We start from the raw sequence: 19,178 nt of genomic DNA on the forward strand, positions 1-19,178 counted from the left end.
ATGAGGTATCATAGGGAGATGGTGACCTCCCATGTGCTTTTACGGTGAATATAAAGCCTCAATAGGCTGAAAATGAAGACTCAATTGACTTCAAACTATCTTCTGAGAAATAATGCTGCACTGGAGTTTTTAGGTTTGTCTCCAGAGTAAATGCAGTCAAGCAAACTGGGAACAGCAGTAACACAAATAGCAATCTCTGTTCTGTCTCACTATAAATGTACAATCCATTAATAACAGCGAGAGGATTTGGAGTAGCTCATGTTGAGCTTTAAGAGACACAGGGGGACTTTAATCTAGACTGGAAACACGGTACACTGCCAGGGCCACTTGATGCACACTCAGTCACACTTCTGAGTGAGTTTCCTGGTATCTGTGCATTGTCCCTGGTGATCATATTAATGGGCAACTGTTGCATTTAAAAAAAACAAAAAAAAAACAACTATCAGTCAGCTGCAGATGAAACCACAAAATAGGGCCGTATCATATCTACACCCGTGTGTCGTAGCGGAAGTCTCGTCGCGGGGACAGTCTGAGGGCGGAGAGTCTGTGGAGCTACCTCGTGGGCGTTGCCGGCCACACGGCGGTCAGCGTTTAAATACGCGCAGATCATTCCGCCTCCTCCTCAGCAGTCTGTCGTAGGGAGCCCGGCTACGTCTGGAGTCACCCGCCTTTGTGTGAAGTTCAATTCATGTAGCGACAGTGGAGAAAGCAGTGGCGGAGTAGTTGCTCTTGACAGATAAAAACAGTAAGTAAGACAAAGGCTTCTCCGCTTCGAATGCTAAAGCGACTCTCTAATGGATTTGAAGCGAGTTATTGGAAAGGTATTGAAGTACAAAGCACGTCCGTTTGTTTACTTAAACAGGTGGACTATCTGGAATCCTATCTTCAAGCTAGCTCTTGCAGGGACACATGGGAGTTGCGTTAAATATATGTATATGTATATGTATATATATATATATGCTTACACAAGTTATCCCAGTACTGTTAATTGTATATACGTTTTACATCACGGTGTTTCTAGTGTCCATGACACAGTGAGTACAGTTAAACAGGAAATAATTAGTTTTTATTCGAAATTCGAGCGTTATTTGTTTTCTCCCAACTTTGTAATTAAGTAAACCTAGCTTGAAGCCGCTAAAGGCTATAACGTAATAATGTACTTCTGCGCTGTCTCCGCAGGTCACCTGCCTATGTAAGCATAACATTTGCTTGAAAAGAAAGAAACTGCATAGCAGACTGTACTCGTGGGAACAAGGGGGTTTCAATGGAACCCAAAACTGTAGGAAAGGAGAGGTTTTTCATCGTCATACGCGGGAAGTCGAGGAAAGGCTTCTGCCGAGGATGTATTGGCCGTGTGGAGGCAGAGACGCAGCGTGGAGAGCTGATGGGACTACTGTACTGCAGCGGCAGCAACGCGGGGAGCCCAAAGAGCGGAGGCATCGTGAGGAGAGAGGACACGTACCCTCTGAGCCGTCACCAGGCCCAGCTCCTGCTCTTTGTCTCGTCGACAAGCAAACGCCTGGAGCTGCTGTGTAATCCCCAGCTGTTCTCAGCCATCTGTGAGCTGTCTCAGGATGACCTGGTGGTGGTTAAGCACAAGAAAGGCCACCTGCCGGGGCTGGTGAAGAACCTGATGCAAATTGGGAGGAAAGAGAACAAAGACGACCTGCACATGCTGGGCTTTGAGGTGGAATTTGTGGTGGGTAAAGTTGGTTGTCTGGTTTTTCGTTTGCAGCATCACGGCGTGGGTGTCTTGAATAAAGCACAGGTGGCAGAAGCATACTTATAAGGTTACTCTGAGGCCGATAATTTCACACGCAAACTAGTATAACCTCAAGAAATGTACTGAGACAAGGATGAATGTTTCATCTCCAAGGATTTGTTGGTCTTTTGGGAAAGTTATCATTCATAATAATGCCGGAGAGATACGCAACTCTCAGCGACATTGGTCCAAATTGTACACATGCGCAAGAGCTTTTATCTGCTTTCAGTAGTCTGAGAACGTAAGAGTGATACATGTCTGCATTTGCGTTTCAGTAACTGTTATATTTTGTTCGCCCTTGTAGGACAGTGATCACAATTTGTCATCCAAGAAACCCGCTCCTCTGCCCTTGTTCAGTGCTGCGGACATCATCCAGGTGGTCCCATCTTACTCCGTGCCCCTTGGACTGCACTGGAGAGATGGCCAATGTGGGGGTAAGGAGTGTGGTCAAAGTCATAGCTTGCCTGCCTCTTTCATAGTCAACATGTGGCATTTCTGAACCACGTGAGAACTTGGTGTTGCTATCCTTGATTTCATGAAACGCAATCCTTTTTTTGGTTTAAAAATCAATCTTCATCCCACTCCGCTCCATTTAGCGAATGAAATCCTGCCATTGATAATTCAGAAACAACACCTGTGGCTAAAGGGGGGGCACAGAAGAAGCAGTCCCAGTGCACAACTTGAAAAACTGGTCCTGTTGCCCTGGAATGCAGAATGTTAGATTCATCACATGGTCTGGTGTTCTCGCACATTGTGAGCTGTCTACATACCTCATCTGTAGACTTGTGCCATGTTAGCCTGAGGTCAATCTGATGAGGCAGCATGTGACAATTCCAAAAAAATGTCATATGACTTTCTAACCATCATCCTCTCCACCTCCACACACACCCTCCATATCTCTGTGCAGGTCTAAACAGAAAAGCGGTGACACGCATCAACTCCATGCCCAATATACGATCTCGTGCACTACAAGTGAGAGACAACCATACAGAGCAGAGTGTCATTCAGAGCCAAAGTCTGAGCATATCTCATGGACCCCTGGAGGTGGGATCCATGGTGGAGGTGGTGTCCAACACGGGGATCACAGTGTACGGGGTCATTCGGTGGTTGGGGGTCCCTGCAGGAAAGACCGATGAATGGGCTGGGATCGAATTGGTTAGGCACTAAAATTTTGCACGTTTAAATTTTATCGGCTTTCAGGCATCTAAGACGCCTTATATCTGATTTTTGTTTTTTATTGTTTCAGGATTATGAGGTGAATGGCTGCTCTGATGGGAAGTACGGAAGCCAGAGATATTTCACCTGCAAAAGGAACAGGGCTTTGTTTGTTCCTGTCACAAAGTGCAGCCCTGATAGCAGGTTTGTCTACTCCTCTACAGGAAGGGAGACCCCAAAACCCACTGAAACGCCTCCAGGTCAGACTCTTCTCCTAGTTTGGTGGGACACGCATACACAATGAATTCACATTTACACATTAGACACATTTGATATTATTGGTATAATTTCTTCTGAAAGTGAAATGTTTCTAAGTGAAATTGTAACACTATTTTTTTTTAAACCAGTGTTATGTTTTACTTGTACAAAATAGAATTAAGCAAGCTTAACTTAGCCTCCCTCAGAATTGCCTGTTCTAAACTATGGTGTACTGCGTAGTGCAGTGCACAAAATTGTAGTGTCATACAGGGAGTTTTGCAAACTGAACTTTTCATCAGGATGCCAGTATTATGTTGACTTATAGATGTTTGTCATTCCTCTCATTAGCTGTCACTTATAACTACATCACAGAACCTCACAGAATCAGTTTTGAACAACTGCTGAAGTGTCATACCAGGGTTGAGGCCAAGTGGAAAAAAAACTTAGATTATGCTTTCTATTTAGTTTAACTGACTTTATTTTCACACCCTTCTGCCTCTAGCAGGATTAAGTGAAAAGATGGTCACTCAACCAGTGGTGTCTAAAACAATGCCTGGTTTGTGACGCTCTTTCCATCAGTATAACAACTGTGACAGTCCTGGGAGCGTTTTGCTTTGGAAAAGCAGATTAATCATTATCCTTGAAGGCCTGTGTGATTCTTTTTTTTTTTTTTCTCCTCCAGTTGGACTGTGTTTAGGTCTGGTGAGAAACTGCCGCAGAAATGCTACCTTTCTCAAATCTAAAGCTACCAGTGAAATGATGAGATCTGTGTTAACACGTCATTTAAAAGGAACATCTGTTTGTATATGTTTGCTTGCTTTTTTCAGTTCCGCCATTTGAGGACTCAGGGGAGAATGCATCACCTATCGCTGAGTCAGAGGTCTTGTCTTTGTTAGTGGGAAGAATGAAGGGGATTCAGGGTCACATCAACTCCTGTTATCTCGATGCCACACTTTTCAGGTAAAATCCGTTCACCACCCCTTGGGGCATTTGATTCTCAAGAAGCACACTGTTGCAGACTGAGCTCAGATTTATTTTATTCTCACAATATCTAAAGTAATTTTATTTAGAGGAGATCAAATGCAACATAATGAGCAACCATCCATGAGCTGTACCGCTTATGCTTTGAGGGTTGAGGGGCTGGAGCAAATCCCAGCTGACATTGGGCGAGAGGCTGGGTATACCCTGGACAGGTCACCAGTATATCACAGGCCAAATGAGCATGGTGAACTGTGTTCAGATAAGCACTGAGTTGATAAAAGAATGTAGTTTTCTCTCAGTTTGTTCAGCTCATCCGTGACCCTGGATAATATCTGCCAGAAGTCAGCTGACACAGAACAACCCATAACCTGCACTCTGAGAAACATAGTCAACCGTTTACGCAGGTAAAAACACTGTCTTCAAGACAGTGTGTTTTCTTATGTTTTTTTTCTTATTATCAGCTAGTTTGCAAAACAAGAACATCATGACATTTTACATGATCTCAACTGGTAAACGAGTGCTCTCTGTCTTAATGATATGGGTACTCAACATTCGCTAGCTCTTGTGTTTGCTTAATAATAGCTAATGTATTTATTGCAGACAAGGATTTGTGCCTGCAGAGAGTGTGATGAATTTCCGCAAACAGCTTGGCTGCGACACCTTCCAAACAGAGGAAAAAGGTCTGTACCTATACCTTAAAACATATGTTGTTAAAAATATATTTTAAGACAGTCTTTGCGAAGTCATTGCAAAATAACACATATCAAAAGCCTACTTTTGCAGAACTATGTGTTTTGAATTGTTTTGCCTCACTACAGACCCAGAGGAGTTCATCACAGTCCTCTTTCAGAAGGTGCTTTGCATGGAGCCACTGCTCAAGCTCCGGTATGAGCCTGAACCATATAGTATTAAATATCTTGTCCTATTTGGCTGTGTAAAATTGATTTACTGAAATGGGGTTCCTTTTTAGATCGAGACGAGAAACATCTCAGGGTGCCTACACCTTCCAGATCTTTCTAGAAAAAGAGCAGATGGGACAGATGCCCACTGTCCAACAGCTGCTGGAAACATCCTGCCTGTCAGGTGACCTCAAGTTTGAAGAGGTGAGTGCTCTTCTTACTAGGCAAAGAGAACCTCGAGGGTTCGAGTTTTTCCTTTTGATTCGGTCATGTAACCCCAATATTGCCTTCCCTATTTCCCCCTCAGATGCCATCCTGTCTAATGGTTCAGATGCCAAGGTTTGGAAACAAGTACAAGATGTTTTCCCACATCATTCCCTCCACTGAGCTTGACATCACAGACCTTCTATACAACTGTGAGGAACGGAAGTAATCTGCACTGATTTCAAATCATATAGCATGATACCTATAGTTGAATGTAATACTTTCTCTAATAGTGTTTTTGAAGAGCTTTAAGGTGCTTATGAATCACCTCCTTTTGTCCCAACAGCTCCGAGAGAATGCTTTGTCTGTGGGCATTTGGCAGAGTATGAGTGTCTTCAGTGTCTACCAGATCGCAAACTGCAGCCAGGAAGAATCAAACAGTACTGCACTACGTGCAACACACAGGTAAACCAGATTACCAGTTCCGTTGTCAAGTGTCCCATTGACCCAACTTGTGGTGTAAAACTTTACTTTTTTTTTCTGTAACAGGTGCATAGTCATCACACGCGGCAGGGTCACTCCCCCAAATCTCTAGAGGTTCCAGTAGGTGTAACCTCTGACACTCCTGTGCCCAGGCACACGATGCAGCTATCTGCTGTGCTCTGCATTCAAACCAGCCACTACGTGTCCTTTGTCAAATACGGCCTTGACCCGCACTCTTGGCTCTTTTTTGACAGCATGGCAGACAGATGCGGTGAGATAGATTTCAGCTTGTTTCATTTACTTTTGTTAACAGTTTACATCTTTGTCTTTGTTTAATTTTATTCTGATGTTCGTGCAAGCACTGACTTGTTTTGGTTTTATCTGTGAAGTGGTTACCCCTGACTAATTTATTTTCCGATAATGCTGCCTTGACAGTATTAGATAAGGATACACTCTGACGTCTGTGACTGGTGTTTATCTCTGCTTGAGCTGATGTCTAATCTTAAGGCCACTCTTTCTTACAGGTGATGATCAAAGTGGCTATAACATTCCTGAGATCCAAGCTTGTCCAGAGCTGGGTGACTTCCTGTCCCAGTCGGAGGAGGAGCTGGCTCGTGCTAACCCTTCCCAGGCACCTGAACTAGTGCGCAGGCTGCTATGTGACTCGTACATGTTTTTATACCAGAACCCAGTCATGCCACTTTCAAAGCCAAACCATCAGGAGCCTTAAATGCATGTGCGGATGAGGACACAATGTTCTCACAACAGTGCCTTATGACCTTGCATCTCTGCTTAATCAGCAAGATGTTGTGTTTGTTATTACATCCGAATAGCAGGAACTGAAATGGATGCTTTTAACTTCATGTAAAGAAACAATATTTTTGAAGAGAAATACAATATTGTACTTCGGAAATCTGACTTTGATCTTAGTCAAAACTGATGTTGATGTGTAAGGAGAGAAAGAATGAGCAGTGAAAATATAACACTTTGCACTGTCCTCCTCATCCTTGCCTTCACTCTCTCTTGAATGTCTTAATTTTGTTACATTTATTATTTATACTAAGTTTTTCAGAGGAAATTGTAGCATGTCAATGATTTTCATGACTTTATTCTTATTTGTTTTTTCCTATTAAGTTAAAGTCCACTCAAGCACATAGTGACATGTTTATATGATGTTACATAATATTAACTCTGGATTGTCACTTGTAACCTAAAACACTCACTGAAGCCTCCCAGATCATATAAACTATGTGCGTTTTGGTTACTGTTGATAGGCTGTCTCTTGAAAACAGAGGATGTCAGAAGTACATGACTTGTATTTTATTTACTGTAAAGAACTGCACTATGTGCAGATGTTGCTAGTGCACATTACTGGATCTGTAATGTATTTTCATCAATAAAATATAAAAGAAATTGCAGTGGGAAATCAGTGAACTAACACTAACACAGAATTTTAGAGTATTAAAACCAGGCAAACACAATTATTCCCTCTCTGAGTTCTGCCGAACGCAGATAAACCACAGATTACCATTGTGTATTTTAGCAGCCTTTCACAGTGTAGAATAATGCATTTTGATCTGTTCAACTCAAAGTAGTGCTTTGAGGCTCTGAGAGGCAAGGTTAATCCTTGTAGGTAATGTTATGGACTGCAATGCCATCTTGTGGACTAAGAGGAGTTTGCCTTGAATGCTATTCACTCCGACACTCAGATCTATATATGTGTAGATAGATAGATATATAAATATATATATATATATCTAGATATATAGATATGTATATATATCTATCTAGATATATAGATATATATATAGATAACCCCCCCCCAACCCCGCGCAGTATCTGGCATTGTCATCCTTTTTCTTCTCTAATTTTTCAGTTTTTACCTTTAATTTGTCACCTGTCTGTGTGTGTGTATCTATCTATATATATGATATATGTGTGTGTATGTGTATATATATATATATATATATATATATATATGTGTGTGTGTGTGTGTGTGTGTGTGTATATATATATATATATATATGCTAGATCAGCTAAGGAACAGCTAAGATACTAGGCAGTACCCAGGTAACTCCCAGGCCTCATATATATATGTGTATATATATGTATATGTATATATATATGTATGTGTATATATATATGTATATGTATGTGTATATATATATGTATATGTGTGTGTATATATATATGTATATGTGTGTATATATATATATGTATATGTGTATATATATATATATATGTGTATATGTGTATATATATATATATGTGTATATATATATATATATATATATATGTATGTATATGTATGTATATGTATGTATATGTATGTATATATATAAATGTATATATATATATGTATATATATATGTATGTATGTATATATATGTATATGTATATATGTATATATATATGTATATATATATATATATGTATATATGTATATGTATATATATATATATATATATATGTGTGTGTGTATTTATATTTATTTTTCAAATATATTTCTTTATAAATGTATAACCAGTATATGTGTATGCAGGTTCATTAAGCACACAAGTTCACACATTAGTTAAGAACCCTTTGCAACGCAGTGTTGTTTAACAAATTTTAATCATTTTAAAATACTGGTGTTTTTAGATGCTGTCCTGTATCTACGATTAGATTTACAGATGTTCAGTGATCACCTGCCAACCATCTTGGGAATCCCCATAAAAACATTACACATTTTCATTTATTATCTAGAGAGGATCACCAGGACCACTTGGCGTGAGATTGAAATCTACTTTTTAGGGAAATTTGGGGTGGTTATTATTGTGAACCATTCTTTTGACTTTCAATTCACCATGACACAACAACAACTCTATAGTCTGAACCTCTTTGCCTTTGAGTTGAAATGCGATAGGTCTGTTGGCTCTCAAGGCAGGCTCCTTTGTGTCACGTACCACACATTCTGGCCTACACCATTTTTTGAATCACTAAAAGCACAACACCGTTCCAAGGCCTTGAAGGCAGCCTAGACTGTACATGAGGGTCAATCTCCCTACCATTTATACCAATTTTTGCTAATTATGTCGGCAATTTGTTTCGGCTATCCCATTAGATTAACTATGAAGTATACCTTGATATGCATATTCACGAAATGACATCAGGGTGAGTTAGGTAAGAAGGGCATATAGCTAAAAGGAGAGATCTCTTCACACATGATGATAATGATGATTGTTGTTGCCATTATTATTATTACTAAAAATATGCACACAGAGCTGCTGCTTCTTTTTGCTCTCATTCACTTATCAGATCAAGTGAATACAAACAACAAACGGATACACAAGCGGAGACTGAACCTGGAGCACCGTGTGCTCCCGGTACGTGTGTATCTCATTCAGTACTGTGTGTGTGACCATCGTGGGCCTGGACAGCAACACGTTTTATCAAGAGGAGGAGCTACCCTGCCCTCTACCATTTAAATTTAAGCGCATGCGCATTAGTGTACAATTGGGACTTACTCTCTTACACAACCGTGTCTTTTCTTCATTCTGCCTGCATCTACTCGCCGGTGTGTGGTAACCCTCCACGTTTCTCATTTTTGATTTTTTGATCAAACAACGCTTAGGAAATGAGTGGGGACCATTCCCACAACGAGGACCAGGTAATGTTAAATGTATTTTGTAATGTCATCATTGGTGGTTACCGGGCACAATTTCTTGCTACCGTTTAATTTGTTTGGTTTGACAGGGTAACTTAGCTAACTGTGAATAGTGCCTGCTAGCGCGCATTTTGTTGTTAACAGCGTCTTGACAAGTTTCATCACATTAATATTTGTGATGTTGCGGAAACGTGATATCTAGTTAGCGTTCCGGTTTATGTGGCTAAGCTTGAACTCAAAGACAAAGTGGGGTAATGTTACGTTTAATTTGGCGTTAGCTGTAGCCAATGTTAGCCATAGCGGCTTCGGTATTAGCCGCTAAGCCATTTTACCGTCCAGTGTAGCAACCTAACCTAGCTAGCGGGGGAGCTAGCAAACTGTCGCTTTGCCATCCAGCAAGTTCAAAGTTAGTTAGCCGGCTAGTTAGCTACTACGGAATTTAACATTCATCTGTTTTTTTGATTTTTCCAGATTGACTGTGGCACTCGGGTCAATGGTAAGTTCAATAGGGTAAGCTAACAAGTTCAAAGGAGCATTTTTCTCAAAGTCTGACTTCTCTTCACTGATCAAATCTGATGTTACGTTAGTTCTCAGTAGAGGACAGAAATGGCGTCCAGAGACTAAGTCCTCTGTCTCACTCACAAGCGCCTATTGTTCAAAAGGGAGGTCTTGTAAAAGCTTTTCCGCAAATTATTTTCTCGATCCGAAACATTACTGGCACACACATTGAGGTGTTTTATCAGTTTATCGTATTAGATGTTCTTGTTGGTTAGCTTTTAATACCACATTTCCCACCTGAAAGTGAGGGTTTGGGGGTTGAGGACTTAGTCTCTGCGCCATTTTCTTTTTCGGTGTAGCGGCCTGACTGTGCTGCAAGCTGAACCCAGGCAGTGGAGTGCAGATGGCTGTGTGGAGGAGAAATGCGAAGGCATAGTGCTTCGTTAAGATCCAATGTGGTGTCCAAAAGGACTATAAATTTTTTTATGCACGATCTTAAACTCCTTTTCATAGCTAAGGTTATTGTTCTGTTTTTATTATAGCTACAGGGACTTAAAAAGCTCATCTTTCCCCCGGCGTGGGAACGTTAAGTTGGATCCACGTTTCAGTAGTCAACATATCAAGTCATTAACTTTTATTCATCATCGCATTGCAAGTTTTAAACGCGTTACTGGATAATAGATAGTCTTGATCTTACAGTAAAGAGTGAGTTTTTGAGTTTAAGTGCTATTATCATTTGTCTGAGCTCTAGAAATCTATTTTAAACATGTAAGACAGCACTAATACACATACTAAGAAAACTACTTTTTGTTTTCTGTAAGTCAACTAAGCAGGACTAACCTTTTTCCTAGATGCTAAACACTAACAACCCAGGACAACATCTTCAGTGTGTTGGTTTGAGGCAAAATATGTAGCCTTTTTATAAGATTGTCTAACAACCAAACCTGGAGAATTATTGATATGAGCGTTGCTTTTCTGTGCAGCCTTACTGCTAAAAATCATCTAGCTGACCATAACAGTCCACTTATTTGGTTTTCATTCTGCAGCAATGGGCTAACATTTGTCTGTGGAACAGAGACCCTTGCCTTCACTTCTAGCTGTCAGAGATTGGTATTCATTCCCTTAAGACTGCACTTAACAGTCTTAATGTTATTAAAGAGCAAGTCTCTTTTTATAAAGCATCATCACTTCGGCCTGGTTCAAAGAAAGATTACATCATTTGATTCAATACACTTATCCATTTACTTGTACATGTTATACTTTATGTATACATTTTATTTTTTAGCACAACTTGTTTGCTAGTCAGGGACATGGGCATATATATTCTAATTTTATACATTTCATCTGTCAGCTGCGAACTGTAGAGTGGAGTCTTAACCAAAAGTCTGTCAGATATGTTCGCCAGTTTGTCTGCAGATATGTGAATCAAGCGATGATTTGTCTTATATCTGAGAGGATAGCACAAATCAAATCTGTCATATTAAAATAATGGGTGAACAAAGACTACTAGTTTTTACAGTGTTAAATGGAACAACCGAGGTAAAGCTCTAAGTCCATTTTTGGATTTAGTGATTATTTGATACTAGATCACTCACTGATCACTTTTTAAGCTTGAAAATGTCAGCCATGTTTGTTTCTTATACTGCTATGGCAGGGGAATTTGGACACCTTATTTCAAGGGCCTGTTAATAGATTAGGCTAAGTGTCAGCTCTGTGCTTGGCAAATTTTAGGTGTCAACTCTTAATGTTATGAATTGCCTTTTTTTCCCCTAAAACTAAGTAAGCTACAGCAAATAAAATAATGAATCTAATTAGAGTTAACTACTATTTTTTTTCACTTGCGTGTTTCAACCTGTCAGTAGTTTCATACTGTGTCATAGACAATGTGGGTCATATGGGCAATAGGAGGTGCTGTGCTACTGTGTGATAGATTTTCTATTTACATGCTGCATGACATTCAGATTGTGGCGCATGTTCAGACCTTGTGTGTAGCAATACATTTAATGTGTTTTACCTTGAAAAGTTATGTAGATGGACTTTCAGTACGTCTAGGTTGTCTGTTGATAAGTTTGTCCTTCTTAGCCAGTCCACATGGGTACTCAGGGAGTGCACTTTGCCACTTGTGTATAGAATCATATTGTTCATACTTCAGCCAGTTGGTAGGTCCTGGTCCTAGTGTAGGTACACAGAATTTCCTACCATTCATCCAGTCCATTGTTGGATTGATTTCAGTCAATACCTTATTGACTTTTGAAGAAGGTAACACTGTTATCTTCTCATAGACTCTCACAAGCATAAAGACAAGTACAAAGAGAAGGAACACAAACATAAGGACCACAAGAAGGATAAGGAACGGGAGAAATCAAAACATGGCAACAGGTATGGCGTGTGCTTCCAGACTCCAATTAAATACTTTCCTGATGGTGTCTGCTCAAAGTGGACAAGAAATACCAGTTGGTTACTGTGGTATTTTCGGCAAAGGATAGTGGAAGCTGAAAACTCCTGACTTAATAGTTTTGTGTTTCTTTAAACTCTAGCGATCACAAAGACTCCTCTGACAAAAAACACAGAGACAAGGAGAAGGAAAAGATGAAGCACAAAGATGGCAGCACAGACAAATACAAGGACAAGCACAAGGAGAAGAGGAAGGAGGAGAAGGTGAATGATCATGCAAATAATTCATGGAAGAATGCATGTGTGGTTGTGCATGTAATGTTGTGATTTTTCGTGTTTATGAATTTTTCTGCAGTATTAAGCTCTGTCAAATCATGCACTCATATTCATGGCCCTTAGCTATTTAAACAACGAGCAAAATGTATAGCTTATTCATTTTTTGTTTGCATCTTGTTTCAATTATGATAGATTTGACGAATCTGAACATGGAAATGTTCAAAGGAACAAAATGGATCGCTATATGCATGGAATGTTTTTTGGTACCACAACATTTCAGGTGGCTTCGAGCAGCTAGAAAGATTTATTTTAACAGTATTTAGAATTTGGTTTGAAACTGCCCTTGCTAAACTTATGAAAACTTTTTTTTTATGGAGAAAACTGGTCTGTAAATAGGATGGATGTTGAGGGCAGTGTATACAGTTGAGCAAATTGCATAGCACTATAAGACAGAAACAAAGAATCAGGTTACGAGACCTAAATGATTTAGAATCTCTTTCTACCATTTAGAACCAACAAAGTATCTTTTATGGAGAGAAGTACAAAGTTAGTACATATAAAAACTAGCATTTTTGATTTACTATTTGGTAACAACTGGACCATCATTTAGCTTTTATGTGGACATAGTTGATTATGATTTATGTTACACTTTTTCACTAGGTTTTCCCACATTAACAGCTTTGTGTAAACCTTTTCAGATGAAGTCTTTTGATGGTAAAGTCAAAAAGGAAAGAGAGAATGGCTTTGCCAGGTATGTGTGGACTCCACATTTCTCTTAAGTTCTATATGTAGACTACCAGCAGATGCTTCTCATATGAAGCCAATTCTGATTTTGAATACCTTTTTTCTTTTGCAGCCCTCAACACGTGAAGTCTGAGCCTGAAGATGACTTTTACCACTCTCCTAAACATGAGAGGTCTCTTAAAAGAGAGAGGGATGATGATAATGAGTAAGCGGCCCATGCCATTAGACTTCTAATATGTCTTCCATTTGTACTTCATAGGGTTAGGGTATCAGTATAAATAACTTTGTAACCAAAATTTGATCTAACAGACTTGTGACAGTGTTTTATTTTTCAGCTATGAATTCAAGCCCAAGAAAATAAAGACTGAAAATGATAAGAAGGCCAAGAAAAGGAAACAAGATGAGGTAAGGAAAGGCCACAACATTGTTCAAAATTGGACTTGGTGTTAGTCTTTAAACAATGAAAAGAGCTCCATGACCGTTTCCTCCACTATATTTCAAAAAGCACAAAATGAGGGAGTACCTGAAGACTTCAAGAGGCTTGAGTCTCAGTCCTTTTGTGTGGATACTGAATTTTTATTCTGCCAACCTGGGAGTGAAAGAACTCATAGTTTCTCTTCTCTTTTTTTAGGACATTAAGTCCAAAAAAACAAAAAACAAAAAAGGAGAAGTCACTGATGGAAAAAAGAAGGCAAAGAAAGAGCCAGAGGAGAAGTGGAAATGGTGAGTTAGTCATGTCAGCCAGATGTACAATACCTACATGCTGGTTATCAGTGTGGTGATGGATCAAGTATGAATGCCTTGCATGATATTATTCAATCGATTTAATGCTATGTTTCTCTGGTATATTCAAACTAAGTGGATGGCTTTATTTGGTTGATTCCAGGTGGGAAGAGGAGAGATATACAGACGGCGTCAAATGGAAGTTTCTGGAACACAAAGGGCCGGTGTTTGCACCACCGTATGAGTCCCTTCCTAGCCACGTCAAATTTTACTATGATGGTAAGATTATATTTCCCACAGAAGTGATCACCTTTTAGATCAGTTAATGACTATAGTGTGTAACTACATGATGGTAGGTGTAAAAGCCAGCAGCTAATAAACTTTAGTTTTTTGCATATTTTAGGTAAAGCTATGAAGCTCAGCCCAGAAGCAGAAGAGGTGGCCACGTTCTTTGCCAAAATGCTCGACCATGAGTACACCACAAAAGATATTTTCCGCAAAAACTTCTTCAAAGATTGGAGGAAGGTAGGAAAAATGCACTTTTCTGGATAAAATTATAGACTTCAGATTTCCAAAAATCTGAGTCTTGAAGGATAATTTTTAAAAGATTCCTGTGTTTGAGTGTACCATGATGTTGCTGATACAGGAAATGACTGCAGAGGAAAAGGCTAAGATCACAGACCTGAAGAAATGCAACTTCGGTGAGATGAACGAATATTTCAAGGCACAGTCTGAAGCCAGAAAGGCCATGACAAAGGAGGAGAAACAGGTCAGCAAATGCATGTATATTGTTTATTGGAGTTAAACCTGATCTAACCCCTGTGTTATCAGAACTAAGGATTAACCAATATGAAGGGCCACACAGTACATTAACCTTTCAAAGGTATTTCCTTTAAAACATTAGTCAGACAATGTCACCTGTGTTGCCTTTTTGTTTTAATTACATGGATGCTGTATAATTGATAACATGTGTTTTTATTTTAGAAGCCCTTGGCGCTAATTCAACATTTCCTGATCCCACATATTTTTTTGACACATGAGGATCTAAATAAATAAGTAACTCAGAAAAGTAAATCCTCTGGAACAGCACTTCAACTATGGTACATAACAATCAAATTACTTCTTGGCAGTGTGTTTATTTATAAACTGGCAAATTTAAATACAGCACCTGTAAAGTTTCCACTCTTTGCATTCTTGCACAATTTTTTTTTTTTTTTTTTTTTTTTCCTCTCCCCCCTTTTGGAATCACAGTGGATGCAGTAAGGAGTTTTTTTTTTTGGGGGGGGGCACTATTCATATTCAACAAGATGGAGTTATGATGTGGTGTTTCTCTACCCCTTGCAGAAAATAAAGGAGGATAATGAACGCATCCTGCAGGAGTACGGCTTCTGCATCATGGACAACCACAGGGAACGTATTGCCAACTTCCGTATTGAGCCCCCAGGCCTATTCCGTGGTCGTGGAGACCATCCCAAGATGGGCATGCTCAAACGTCGCATAAGGCCTCAAGACATTATCATTAACTGCAGCAAGTGAGTGAAGGGTTGCTTTTTCAGTGCTGTCAAGTTCATATGTTAAGTGAGTATGATTATTAATTGTTAATGTGCTCGTCATAGGGACTCCAAGCACCCTGAGCCGCCCCCAGGCACAAAGTGGAAAGAGGTTCGTCATGACAACAAGGTGACTTGGCTGGTGTCGTGGACGGAGAACATTCAAGGGTCCATCAAATACATCATGCTGAACCCCAGCTCTAGGATCAAGGTAAGCTGAACTTTGCACTACAAGGAGGTTTGGACTGTGTTTAAATGGGTCTGGAGCAATTCCTCTGTTTGGGTCAAACAACGGCATACAGCAACTTAACCTAGAAGTAGCATCATCTGCACAGATGTTCCCAGGTGTCATTGTGACTTTTCAAGATGCTTATAATCTTTTGGAAGGATTTTTGCTCCACTGGATTGAAAAATACAGACACTGCAATGTTACATTTTTTTTTTTCCCCAATGCCTCGATAAAAATGGCTACTTGCATTATGTTACTGTACAGGCAACATGCACTGTTCAACAACCTGCTAATTTCATTAGAGTTCCTATGACTTCGTGTTTGAGACACAAATATGGCCCCATCTAATTCATTGGTTACTCATGTCTTGTCCATCATGCTGTTTGTCTGCAGGGAGAGAAGGATTGGCAGAAGTATGAAACAGCCCGTAGACTGAAGAAATGTGTGGACCGTATTAGGAACCAGTACCGTGAAGACTGGAAGTCCAAGGAAATGAGGATCAGACAGAGGGCTGTGGCTCTCTACTTCATTGACAAGGTGAGGTGCATGATTACTATTGACATTGTCCTGAGTGTTTATAGCTTGAGGTAGTTATGTAGTCTAACTGCTGTTTAACAGTAACTGCAAGTGGGGTTTAGTGGGTGCTTAAACACTAGCTCCAGTAAGGGTAATGTCTCTCTAAGCCAGCTTTAATCCAGCTGTCTTGATGTGCTCTAGCTGGCTCTGAGAGCGGGTAATGAGAAGGAGGAAGGAGAGACTGCGGACACCGTTGGCTGCTGCTCACTGAGGGTTGAACACATCAAACTCTATCCAGAGAGTGATGGTCAAGAGTATGTGGTGGAGTTTGACTTCCTGGGTAAAGACTCCATCCGCTACTACAACAAAGTCCCAGTAGAGAAAAGGGTAAGGACTGTAAAGCAGTGCATTTTATTGTAAGTGTGCAAACATTGCCTCTGCATTCATGTTTGTTCTGCCTCTTCTAGGTATTTAAGAATCTTCAGTTGTTTATGGAGAACAAGGAGCCTGATGATGACCTGTTTGATCGCCTGAATGTAAGCAAAGCAAAACCTGTGGAGGGAAACTATAAAATCCTCATTTGGTTTATACATTTATTTGGCAGTAAAAGTTCAGCATCACATATGTTTATTTGGGAAGGTGGGTTGCCAAATAACCGCTCAACCTTTTTTTTTTTTGTTTTAATTTCTTTGTACAATTATTGCACTTATTGTTTCCCTCCAGACGTCTATTCTAAACAAGCACCTTCAGGAGCTGATGGATGGTCTCACAGCCAAAGTCTTCCGTACCTACAACGCCTCAATCACACTGCAGCAGCAGTTGAAGGAGCTCACAAATGGTACATATCTACCTTCCAATCAAAAGAATCTAAATCCAAATTTTCACTCAGTCGTTAATTATTCCTTTCTGGGGATAATAAGACACAACAGTGTATCTGAACTGCTTGTTTTGAATTAATGGGCTTTTCATGAGGGTTTTGTCATGACTAGTGTTTAGTCTTTTTGCATACAGAGAACTGATTATACTCTGACTCTCTAGTGGAGGAGAACATTCCAGCCAAGATCTTGTCCTACAACAGGGCCAACAGGGCTGTGGCCATCCTGTGTAACCATCAGAGGGCTCCACCGAAGACATTTGAGAAGTCTATGCAGAACCTGCAGACTAAAGTGAGGATTTAGCTTTTGAATACACTTGACAGCATTTTGTAAAACCTTACCAGTCTCTCTTTCTAAAACTGAGATGGACGTTAGTTTAGTTTACATCTTGCATTTCATTAGTAGGTTTTATTGAAATGCCATCTTAACTTTTTATGGTGCTGACATAGAGTTTAAGTCAATCTTTGACCATGTCAGTAACATGTTTGGCATGCTTTTACTCTGACCTTTGCAATATGACTATGTGCTCAAAGGGAAATTAGTAAATGTTTCCGTACAGTAGGAAAAGCTTTTCCCATTAACATGATTAAAGACAGTGCAGCAAATATAGAAATTGGGGTGTAATGGATTTAACTTTTTTTTTTTTTTTTTTTTTTTTTTTTTAAATGAGGTCTCCTACTTCTCCAAATTTTCATGTCATGTCCTGCCTTGTCAGTATTGAATCCTTGAATTTAGCAGAAAGTGGCTGCGACATCTATTAAAATCTCTTGCAGATTATGTACAAGGTCCTGTTGAATGTCAAGCAATTATCATGTTGCTGTCAGTGTTTTTAAAAAAGTACAATAATCAGTGGTTGTTGCTTTTTTGTTTTTTTTTTTTTTTATATATAAAGATTGATGCTAAAAGGGACCAGCTTTCTGATGCCAAGAGAGAACTGAAGAGCGCCAAGGCTGATGCCAAAGTACGGAAAGATGAGAAATCCAAAAAGTCAGTATCAAAGTAATTGGTATAGATGATTAGTTTCCCCCTGGTCAGCCATGTGAACCATGTGTTTAACCATTTGCCCCTCTTGTCTCCTCTGTAGGACTGTGGAGACAAAAAAGAAGGCAGTTCAGAGGATAGAGGAGCAGCTGATGAAGCTGGAGGTGCAGGCGACTGATCGTGAAGAGAACAAGCAGATTGCCCTTGGCACTTCCAAGCTCAATTATCTGGACCCTCGCATTTCTGTGGCCTGGTAAAGTTATGCTTTTGAGATCTTCTAAAAAAAAAATGCTTTATTGCTTAAGCATCACTGTTGACTGTGCCTCTCCTGATTTTTTTGTGGGGGACAAGGATGCACAAGTAATAAAATTTATACAATGGGGACCATTGTGCTGTAGTAATATTTTCCTCCATCTGAAGTTCTGTCTGGTTTTGTCTCCTAGGTGTAAGAAGTGGGGCATTCCCGTTGAGAAGATCTACAACAAAACTCAGCGTGAGAAGTTTGCCTGGGCCATCGACATGGCAGACGAAGACTTTGAATTTTAAATCCCAGTTTGTGGTTTTAACTATGATACACTTCTTTTTTTTTTTTTTTTTTTTTAAATCGGATACTTGTTTTTTTAGCTTAACTGAATTTGGTCGATGGCCAGGCCTTGCAAGGAATTTCAGAAAGTCTGAGCGGAAAAACAGCGGCATCATGGTAAGACAAGATGATGAGGCCGTAATGAAGTGACAGGAGGGTGGTGTGGGTACTCTAAACATCTGATCTGAGATCAGGCAACAAGGCTGAACTATACCCACAACTGAGCATCAAGGCATAGTCCCAGTAATTGGAACACCCTTTTACCTTTTGTCTCTCTCCCCCTGGGGGGCAAAACCTGGCAATGCCTGAACTTTGAACTCTGTGGTCCTTTAGCTACTGTATTAAGCAAAATGAAAAAATGCTTTTTATCATTATTTTCTTTGTTCACTCGCTCTGTATTTTAGCCCTCCCATGTATTATT

The 19,178-nt window shown here is 39.8% G+C and overlaps 2 protein-coding genes across 3 annotated transcripts; both read left to right on the plus strand.

Annotated features, from left to right (window-relative positions):
- The first annotated feature begins 569 nt into the window (after positions 1 to 569).
- Positions 570 to 7,155, plus strand: cyldb (cylindromatosis (turban tumor syndrome), b). 2 transcript variants are annotated; one of them, XM_040158445.1, is made up of 14 exons: positions 570 to 821; positions 1,180 to 1,699; positions 2,067 to 2,196; positions 2,670 to 2,917; positions 3,009 to 3,177; positions 4,003 to 4,135; positions 4,456 to 4,560; positions 4,757 to 4,836; positions 4,975 to 5,041; positions 5,127 to 5,259; positions 5,363 to 5,471; positions 5,606 to 5,724; positions 5,809 to 6,013; positions 6,267 to 7,155. In XM_040158445.1, exons 2-14 carry the CDS (start codon positions 1,265 to 1,267, stop codon positions 6,470 to 6,472), a joined length of 2,139 nt encoding a protein of 712 aa, XP_040014379.1. In that variant the 5' UTR covers positions 570 to 821; positions 1,180 to 1,264; the 3' UTR covers positions 6,473 to 7,155. The 2 variants fall into 2 exon arrangements, with proteins under 2 accessions (XP_040014379.1, XP_040014378.1); XM_040158444.1 differs by having other exon boundaries at positions 572 to 745.
- Positions 7,156 to 9,249: 2,094 nt separating this feature from the next.
- On the plus strand, positions 9,250 to 18,774 carry top1l (DNA topoisomerase I, like). The gene is made up of 21 exons (XM_040116290.1): positions 9,250 to 9,391; positions 9,860 to 9,884; positions 12,169 to 12,265; positions 12,424 to 12,544; positions 13,255 to 13,307; positions 13,413 to 13,505; positions 13,636 to 13,705; positions 13,932 to 14,023; positions 14,187 to 14,302; positions 14,427 to 14,548; positions 14,670 to 14,792; positions 15,368 to 15,555; positions 15,640 to 15,784; positions 16,196 to 16,339; positions 16,520 to 16,705; positions 16,786 to 16,854; positions 17,042 to 17,156; positions 17,357 to 17,484; positions 18,086 to 18,180; positions 18,278 to 18,427; positions 18,618 to 18,774. The coding sequence occupies exons 1-21, from the start codon at positions 9,359 to 9,361 to the stop codon at positions 18,718 to 18,720; spliced, it is 2,268 nt and encodes a 755-aa protein (XP_039972224.1). The 5' UTR covers positions 9,250 to 9,358; the 3' UTR covers positions 18,721 to 18,774.
- Positions 18,775 to 19,178: the final 404 nt, after the last annotated feature.

The sequence above is a fragment of the Xiphias gladius genome, chromosome 21 (assembly GCF_016859285.1).
Source record: "Xiphias gladius isolate SHS-SW01 ecotype Sanya breed wild chromosome 21, ASM1685928v1, whole genome shotgun sequence".
Classification (NCBI taxonomy): domain Eukaryota; kingdom Metazoa; phylum Chordata; class Actinopteri; order Istiophoriformes; family Xiphiidae; genus Xiphias; species Xiphias gladius.